This window comes from Lathyrus oleraceus, chromosome 3 (genome assembly GCF_024323335.1).
Source record: "Lathyrus oleraceus cultivar Zhongwan6 chromosome 3, CAAS_Psat_ZW6_1.0, whole genome shotgun sequence".
Lineage (NCBI taxonomy): Eukaryota > Viridiplantae > Streptophyta > Magnoliopsida > Fabales > Fabaceae > Lathyrus > Lathyrus oleraceus.
The window spans coordinates 39,827,602-39,837,441 of record NC_066581.1 but is presented as its reverse complement, the minus strand read 5'-3'; the positions used below and the strand labels follow the sequence as shown (position 1 = coordinate 39,837,441).

General features: G+C 34.4%; 1 protein-coding gene across 1 annotated transcript; it reads left to right on the top strand.

The window, feature by feature from the left end:
• The first annotated feature begins 3,560 nt into the window (after positions 1–3,560).
• On the top strand, positions 3,561–9,428 carry LOC127132358 (mitogen-activated protein kinase kinase kinase NPK1). The gene is made up of 17 exons (XM_051061301.1): positions 3,561–3,955; positions 4,169–4,210; positions 5,049–5,114; positions 5,210–5,320; positions 5,396–5,476; positions 5,561–5,638; positions 5,756–5,838; positions 6,324–6,408; positions 6,489–6,589; positions 6,672–6,711; positions 6,877–6,933; positions 7,035–7,084; positions 7,243–7,399; positions 7,476–7,706; positions 7,828–8,159; positions 8,436–8,503; positions 9,019–9,428. Exons 1-17 carry the CDS (start codon positions 3,668–3,670, stop codon positions 9,105–9,107), a joined length of 1,959 nt encoding a protein of 652 aa, XP_050917258.1. The 5' UTR covers positions 3,561–3,667; the 3' UTR covers positions 9,108–9,428.
• The last annotated feature ends 412 nt before the right edge of the window (positions 9,429–9,840 follow it).

Below are 9,840 nucleotides of genomic sequence, written 5' to 3'. Positions count from 1 at the left end.
CAAACTGGCTTGTGTAAAGGAGAGATCTATGATAAAGTTGAAAGCTCGTGTCATCACAGTATCTTTGGTGTTTTACTCAATATCGGACATCCTGCTAATCCACCTGACAACCACGTACGAACGGGTAATGTATTCATGTTTAACTCTATTTTTCAAATTGTGTTTGCTTGAGGACAAGCAAAGATTCAAGTTTAGGGGAGTTTGATAACGCGAAAACACATCAGATAATTGCCTTAATTTACACTCAAAGATCACATCATTTCGATTAATATCCCGATTTTTGTGCAAGTATTCGTGTTGTTTTGCAGGTATTTGAATCTCCATGCACTAAAGAGCAAAATGAAGAAAAGGAAGAAAAAGAAGAAGATACAAGTGAAAAAAGCACAGAAAAACGAGAAGAACAGAAAATGCAGATTTTGCCGATGTGACGATCGCCACACATTCATGACACTCGTCACGATCTAGACTGTGACGACCGTCACAGGCCCATGACGAGCGTCACGCGGCCACAAAGTGCGCTTTGAAGCAGTCAGCAACAGGCACCCAAACGTGCCTATATTTCCTCCAACAAACTTTTCCCACAGATTCCTCTCTCAAGACCAAGTCTTCCTTGATTTCCTCAACTACCAGGACCTAATGGAAACTATATAAAGGACTCAAATGGGAAAAACTGGAGAGGCCTACTTTGATATTTAGGCTCTGCAATTTAATTTTCAGCTTTCTAGCTTTCAGCATTTTTTCTTTCTTTCCAGCAACCTTGTTTCCGTTGCTTTATTGTATTCACCATTCTTTTTATAGTTTCCCTTTTTCCAATTAGTTTTCCAGTTAGCCATAGTAGTAGTTTCCTACACTGGGGAACTACTACACTTTATTTAATTTTAGTAGTAATCTGTATTGAAGAAGCAAAGCCTACCGACTTGTGGAGGACTGCTCAAGTGCTCCAAGAATCGCTATACTTTGTACTTCGATCTCCAGGTTTTTATTGAATTATTATTATTATTGCCCATTTATTATTATAAGCATGTTTGCCGCAATGTTGATCTGTTTATGCCTTGCGTTTGCTTTAATTAATATGTCCGGCTAAACTACCGGTATCGGTATATAGCAACTTAATTTGATGGGATTTAATAATAACCGGTGAAAACCCTTTTTCTCAAATAACCTTTTAAGCTGAAGTTTTTAATTTAAATTTAATTAACTTTATCACAAAAGCGTGAAAAGCTATTTAATATGATTTTGCCACGAGAGTGGGAAATTAACTAAGGTGAGAACCAACAATCGCGAGAGCGTGAGGCTCGAGTTGGATAGTAAAAACTAGGCATTGAGTTTAAAAATAGCGAGAGCACTTTAAAAACAATTAGAACTTATTTATTTTCAAAAAGTAATTTTGACTTCAAATGGAACAGCGAGAGCATACATTCTGACTTAAAGTTATAGGCCGAATCAACAACCACGAGAGTGTGAGATAAAGTCTTTTAAATAAACATTTTCTACTGAGAGATATTTGACATTTAAACTATTCACTGGTGACTTATCGAATCCCTGACGATTAATGCGCTGCATACCGATTCCTTCCCTTAATTCTTTATTAAAATTGAAAATTTCCCTTAGATTTACTATATTACCCCCGAACTTCTACTAATCAATTCCCTTAGCTAAACATAGTGACGTTAGTAGCACTAGTTTGACCATAGGTCCTTGTGGGATCAATATCTTTTAAAACTAAAGCGACTAGACTGTGCACTTGCAGTCAAGTACCCGACATACTATATTTTATATATAGCCAGATGAACCATCAAAAGGCCTTGGACATGCTAGCTGTAAGTTATGCATAAATGTTTGCGAAGATACATTGCATGCTATTAGGGACTGTGCTAAGGCTATGCATACTTGGAAAAAACTTGTGCTAAGCAAGATCATGGTTGCGTTTTTTCATTGAATTTGCACGATTGGATTCATCCTAATTTGAGAGTTATGGGCGATGGGAGCCTCAATTGGAGGAATGTGTGTGCGGTTGCTTGTCATACACTATGGACGTGGAGGAATAATGAAGAACACGATGATGAGTTTGTGAGACCTTTTGATCCCGCTTACTTTATTTTCTAGAGACAAAAGGAGTATGAGGATGTTATAAGCATGACTTATCTTGTGCTTCGTTGCAAGGTGATCAGTAGGGATTATGGTTGGAAGCTGCCTTCGAACAATATAGTCAAACTTAATATTGATGGAGCTAGTAAGGATCATAATATGACTGAGTGTCGTGATGTTATTCTTGATACGAAGGGTGATTTGTTGAAGGGTTTTTTTTCAAGTTTTTGAGAAATTGTAGTGCTATCGTTGCTGAATTTTGGGGAGTTTTGGAAGGTCTCAAGCTCGCTAAGAGACTAGGGTTGAGGAGAGTGGAAATGAATGTAGATTATGAGTTGGTGGTGAGAACTATTCAAGAAGAGACTCAAAGCATTCCTAATTGCCTTATGTTGATTAGAGAAATTATGATTTTAATAAATGAGCATGAGATAATAACAATTTCTCACACCTTCAGAGTGGCTAATGCCTGTGCTGATGCTTTAGCTAAGATGAGTTCTATGACTAAAAATTCTAAGATTTATGTCGATATTTCAGATGTGTCTGTGATTTTGTTGGGAGTTGATTAAACTTTTTGGTCAAATCCACTTATAGGGTCTGATTAATTTTTTGTTTGTTCCTTCGAGCTTTAGTCCTCTTTATTATTTAAAAAAAGAAATTAAGTGTTGTTTGTTTATATTTCTAATAGTTTTTTTAATTTATTTAAAATTCTTCGGAGGATTCACTTTCTCTCTAACCAATTTGAATAAAAAAACTTTTTCTTATATTTTTATTTATATATTTATTTATTTTCATTTTTTTCTTCTTAAAACCACATATACATTTTGTTCGGTAATAATGAGAAATGCGACTTTGATTATTAAATTATTTTATTATTGGAATTAGCGGCTTCTTCATAAAAACAACGTATATTTAACATGAATTTATACCTTTTGAAAAATCTGAATGTACTTTTGTAATATCAAAGATATCTATTTTTAGTAGTATACTATTTTCCAATAAAAAACAACTATTTTATTTTGGAAAAGCATATTATCATTATCATTTTTCATAATATTTAATTAATAATTAGTTCAATTATTATTAATTATAGAACTATCAGCTTTATTTTATTTGGGAAATCTAACATGTTTTTTTTTTTGTAATATCAAAAACATCTACAACTATAATATTCCCCATAAAATATATTATCTACATCATATTTTCAAGAAAGGAAAACATGGGAACAATGAGATGATGATTATTTTTTGATAAATGTCAATAATAATGACGAGTTCAACAAAGACGCAAATACTAATATTTATTATTAAAAGTGGTAAAAAAAGAAACTTTACGAAAATGGACACAATACTAGTAGCATTTATTGAAAAAATGGTACAAAAGAAATAAAACTAACAAGTAAAAAAAAACTGAGGAATTTACAAAATGGCCCCATAAATTAGTTTTATTATTTTATTCCCCATTTCAGAAAAATTTGAAAATACGCAAGCCCTTCGTCTTTTCCCTCTAATCTCTCTCACTTGTATAGTTTGTTTCTTTGTTCAACGCAACGCAACGTCTCTCTCACATTCATCACTCACAGATGCAAGACATTTTCGGATCAGTTCGCCGGTCACTGGTGTTCCGTGCTGCTTCACCGGAGACCGAAGATCAGTCACTCGGAGTTGGTGGAACCCTAGTTGATAAGATCGGTTACTGCATCCGTAATTCTAGAGTTTTCTCTAAACCCTCGCCGCCGTCACCGCCGATTCCGAAGGATACTGTGCCGCAAATCAGATGGCGCAAAGGAGAGTTGATCGGTTGTGGTGCCTTTGGTCATGTTTACGTTGGAATGAATCTCGATTCTGGAGAGCTTTTAGCCGTTAAACAGGTTTATTCATTTCTTCATTCCTTTATCGATTTTACTGATTCACCTTTTTTGATTTGTAGTGATTTTTTTTTGATATTTTGATTTTTCAGTTCGGTTCTTAGCTATTTGTTTTTCAGTTTCTCTTGATCCTCCGGAATCGGCTTTTTTTGAAGTGGATATGGATTGAGCTTTAGAGGTTTAATTGATTTTGATTTTTTTTGTTTGATTTTTCAGGTTTTGATTGCAGCAAGTAGTGCTTCGAAGGAGAAGGCACAGGTTTGTTGTTTGATTTAAGTTCTCTGTGTTACTAATTATGATCGCGTCACATCCACTACAGTCGTTTGATGCTAGTCAATAAATCTTACCATTTGATTGAAATTTGAAAGTTCTACTAACTAAATAGATCAAATGTAAATGTCACTAAAACTAGAAACTGATTGATACTTCATCATCTGACAACTTCATTTTAATTTATCAGTAAATCTAAACTTTTAATTTACAACCTCATGAATATTCTATTTTTCTGAAATTTGGCATACCTGATCATCATGTCAACATCACTTGATTCAACAATTGGATTTTGTAAATTTATATCTTATAAAAAGTTATAAACGTAGTAAGATTGAGAGCAGAGTTACCCATGAAGATGGCGGACCATGGCGGAAGGGAATGCTGTTTATCCCGACTCCCGAGCAATTGCTTTGTGTAAAATAGCAAGGTGATATCATTGGCCAATTGCCTATGTGATTTCTGCTATCCAACAACTTCAATGTTTGACCGATTTTTAAAAACGACACATGTGTTCGTTCGTGATGCAATGGCTTCGTTATATACAATACTCTCGGTGGAAAGCCAAAAATCCTTGCATTGGCCGTGGCGGGGGTTGTCAAGAAATCTGCCAATGCAATTCGCTCTGATTCCGCTATGTCCGATATATGACAACACTAACCGAGAAGACTTTCTTGTGGGATGAATTAGATTTTTTTGGACTGAAGTTATACAAATTGAATTAGGAGAGACCATGAGCTGTTTTAGTTAATGTTTTGCATACTTTTGTTTTCGTTAATGTTTTGCATACTTCTGTTTTCGTTAATGTTTTGCATTCTACGGACAGGCTCATGTAAAAGAACTTGAGGAAGAAGTTAAGCTGCTAAAAGATCTTTCGCATCCCAACATTGTTGTAAGTATGATGTTCGGTTGGTAAACGATATTAACAAACCAATTAGCTCACCCAAATCATCTCTTCAATGAATAATTTTTCTTCTTTTTTTGTAGAGATATTTGGGTACAGTCAGAGAAGAAGATACCTTAAATATTCTCCTTGAGTTTGTTCCGGGTGGATCCATATCTTCACTGTTGGGGAAGTTTGGAGCTTTCCCTGAGGCTGTAAGTTCTAGCTACCAAATCAATTTACTTTGGTGATTTTTTATGCCAAACTATTTTCACTAATTCATTCAACAGGTCATAAGAACTTATACGAAGCAGATATTGCTTGGACTCGAGTACTTGCACAAAAATGGAATCATGCACAGGGACATTAAGGTTGCCTTTTGTATCATCTCATTGATATGCATGTAAGCTTGGTTCTTTTTCAGCTACTGATGTCCAAGTATATATTCATTTCAGGGGGCCAATATTCTTGTAGATAATAAAGGATGCATAAAACTTGCAGATTTTGGAGCATCCAAACAGGTCGTTGAGCTGGTAATACTCTTATCTGCCACTCTACAATTATGACACTATATGTACGGCGTACGCTTTACCTTTGTGAAGGATATTATATTTGCATCATTGTTTAAGAGGTACATTGTTTTATTCTAGGCTACCATGTCTGGTGCCAAGTCGATGAAGGGTACTCCATATTGGATGGCTCCTGAAGTTATTCTCCAGACTGGGCATAGCTTGTAAGGACACTAACCTTCTTCACATTTTATGATATGCAGCTCTATTTTAAATATATTTTGACATGAAACAAACAGGAGGTTTCTACTAGTCAGATGTCATTCGGTATGGTAGCCAAGATTTATTATTTTGTCATTCCAAGGTCGGAGCATTCTATGCGAGTCTGGCATATCTGGAGTTGCATTACAACTGACTTAATTATATATTAATTAGACAATGATGACTTCTGTTAAAATAATAGATAGATTCTATTTACAAATGGTAAATGAGTGTGAAGAGAGAAAAACAGAATACAGTGTGGAGAAAAGGTGGAGGAGATAAAAAGTGTAAAAGGAAAAAAGTTGTGAATCATTGTTTATAGTGACAAGCATTTTCCAAAAATAGAAACCTGTGCTCGAGATATAGAAAAATAGTTAGCGGCAGGAATTTTCAAAATGCCTTCAAGACTAAATATTGATGTTTTCTTATGCTGATGCTTCCTTTTCAGCTCTGCTGACATATGGAGTGTGGGCTGTACCGTAATTGAGATGGCCACCGGAAAGCCTCCTTGGAGCCAGCAATACCAACAAGAGGTAGCTTACACTTTGACTCCTTAAATTATGTTTGAGGTACTCTCTGAATATTTATATTTACTAAAATAATGGGCTTTCAGGTTGCTGCTCTCTTCCATATAGGGACAACTAAGTCTCATCCACCTATCCCAGATCATCTCTCTGCCGGAGCAAAAGATTTTCTTCTAAAGTGTTTGCAGAAGTATGCTCCTTTTGATTTTCTGCTGCTTTCCATTTATAATGAATATATGCAGGATAATTGATCTCACTAAATGATTTTGTAGGGAACCAATCTTGAGGCTATCAGCATCAGAACTTCTGCAGGTGATTCTATGAACATTTCTCTTTTGACTCTGCATATGAGCATTGTAGTCATTTTAGTACTGCTATTGATTAGTAGTGGAGTTACTGGAGTCTACTTTGTTATTGTTTTGCATGAGATAATCAGCTTCCCCCTGAGATTAACTTTTAGTTTATTACTGGCTGTAGCACCCCTTTGTAACTGGTGAAAATACTGACTCGAATCCTCAGTCATCTATTGACATGGTATGTATAAATCAAGTATTATTTGAAATGGTGTTTGTGTATCTTTTTAAAATTATTAAGTTAAAATTTGATTTTTATGACATTAATTTCACTTCTGACAGGGAAATTTTAGGGCGTCTTCACCATCATGTGCTCCAAATGTTGAATCCTTGTAAGTGTTGAAACATTTTTTCGTCAATTTGTAAGGTCTGACAGTTTTTTATGTTGCTCATGTAAAGAAGCTGTTTTATATTTCTTCTGTACATTATTTGTTGATTCTAGCGAAACAGTAAAATTATTTTGGTTAACAGATGTTCGTTATTTATGTAGACTTTGCAGCTCAACAGCAAATCCTGAGGACTCTGGAAATAATCAATTATGGGGAATGAGCAATGATGATGATGATGACATGTGTGAGATTGATGATAAAGAAGAGTTCTCAGTGTGTGATGTCAAACACAAATCTTTTGTGCCAGATAACTTCGAGGTTCTTGCATTCTTGTTTTATTTAATATGAAAGTAATGAAAGCAATTCCTGAAAAAACTTAATCTTTTTATTGTAGAGTTTCAACCCAATGTCTGATCCCTCTGAAGACTGGGGGTGTAAATTTGATGCAACTCCAGAACTGGAAAATAGAGAAGTTAGTCTGGACACTGATGAAAGTTACAAGTCACGTACTCAATTGGAGTCTAATAAGGAACAAAAAGATTTATCCTTTCCTTGTGTGCCATCTCTGTCAGAAGAAGATGACGAGCTCACCGAGTCCAAAATTAGAGCTTTTTTGGATGAGAAGGTATTACTTTTTAGTTTGAATCAAGTTAGCCTTTCTGCGATAAACATTTCTTCCATATTTTTCTCTACACACTGATGTTTCATGATGATGATGATGAATGATGACTGTTCATTTACTACAGGCTCTTGAACTGAAAAAACTGCAGACACCTTTATATGAAGAGTTTTTCAATAGTTTAAATGCATCTTGCTCTCCCAATGTGATTGATAGCCCAAGTGATGATACCGCCGGTCGAAAATACTTGAGATTACCTCCTAAAAGCAAATCACCAAGTCGGATACCATTTAGCTCTCCTTCTAAAGTTGACAGTGCTGGAAGTCCCGGAAGTAATGGAAGGTCCTCGTCAACAGTTGGAAATGTAAATAGTCATGGTTCACAAGATGTTCCATCAACTCCCATTAATGAACGGAAAGGAGTGATAGTTGACTCTCAGCAGGAGCCCTTCAGCCCAAGGTTTTATTTGTTTAATTCTTTTCCTCACTTTGCTTTTTTCTAGATGGTTTAACTCAATGTAAATATTTTTTACACTGGCAATCAATCATAACCGTAAGATCATTAATTATATTTGATTTTAATCAAAATTGCTTTTAAAGCCACACATACAATTGGTTGTAATCTGCTGACAATGTAAAATCTTTTATACTAATGGCGTATCCCAATTAAACTCTTTCACAACATCAATTATTTTCCGAAATACAGTAATTTAATACTGCTATGTTTCACTTGCAGTTTAAGCTTCTCTGAGAGACAGAGGAAGTGGAAAGAAGAGCTAGACCAGGAGCTTGAGAGAAAACGAGGTTAGAAATTTTTCGAAAGCAATTCTTGGACAATGTTTAATTCACCTTTGAATTAAAAATGACTTAAATAGAATATATCTATTTAATTTTACCGTTAATATTTAATATCTTTGAGATATTTTTAAAACTAACATCTCACACACCTTTGAAATATAAGAACCTATTGTTTAATCTTTCAGGTTATTTGATATACAAGTAACAAATGTAATTATTTTTACTCAACTGTTGCCTAGTGTTTGTTAAATAGCAGCTATTGCACAGCAAAGTTGAACAAATTGCTATTATTCAGCGATATCTTATTTAGTATAAAATATTGTGAAATACTGGCTAGCACTGCTGTGTAGCAAAGTTTGAACTAACCACTATTTTCAATGATCCGCAATTTGCAGCCCTGCTGGTGTATTAAAAAAATCACTCTATATAATAACTAATGGGTATCAGTGTCTAAAAATATATTCTGATGCTAGCTGGATTTGGCATGTAATTCATTTATTGGCTTTTGGACAATATTGCAGAAATGATGCGCCAAGGTATGGCAAAGACATCTTCACCAAAGGACCGAGCCTTACATCGACAGCGGACAAGATTTGCTTCTCCCAGCTAATAGCTGTGTTGTTAGAGCGTTCATCCTGTCTTCGTGAACGTCGGATTGCAAACAGGTCTTGCTGCAGTTTTGTTGGGGTGTCAATATTATATATATAAATCCAATATGATATCTGATTAAATCGCTGTCATTTGACATATCTCACATGGGCTTGTCCGTGCTGTTGTGTTATGTAAAGCTTTTTACATAGGTGTTGCTTGAAATTTTTGGCTTTCGATATTGGGCTTGAGATGGATGCTCGTCTCAAATTTATATGCTCACTGTATTATGAATATAGAAATAATCAGAACTGTGTGGCGCAAGATTGCCGCTGTTTTTTTCGATGGTAATTGCAGTTTGATTTATCGATGTGAAACTAATGTGATTAGACTAGATTTTAATTTTATTTTTGGTTTCTGATAAAATAGTTTATAATTCAATGTTTATGAAAATTCCTTAAACTTAACATATACAAAGACGAGTGAAGATTATGATACTCTTCTTTGTTGCTGACCATGTCCCTATATTTGCTGCCATTATTCTCAAAGATTAAAAGGTGTATTTGACATGCACAACTTGTATGTAGTTTAACTTGTTAGTTAACTAATCATAGATTAATAGTAAATGATTTTCAATTATTTAACAGAACAATATATATATATATATATATATTATATATATATATATATATATATTATATATATATATATATTATATATATATATTAATATATATATAATAATATATATATATA

Excerpts from the sequence above, each read along its gene's own strand:
- LOC127132358 (XM_051061301.1), top strand. The coding sequence starts at position 3,668 with ATGCAAGACATTTTCGGATCAGTTCGCCGGTCACTGGTGTTCCGTGCT. Across the intron at positions 5,477-5,560 it reads TCATGCACAGGGACATTAAG|GGGGCCAATATTCTTGTAGA; the intron begins GTTGCCTTTTGT and ends TATTCATTTCAG. Across the intron at positions 8,504-9,018 it reads GGAGCTTGAGAGAAAACGAG|AAATGATGCGCCAAGGTATG; the intron begins GTTAGAAATTTT and ends ACAATATTGCAG.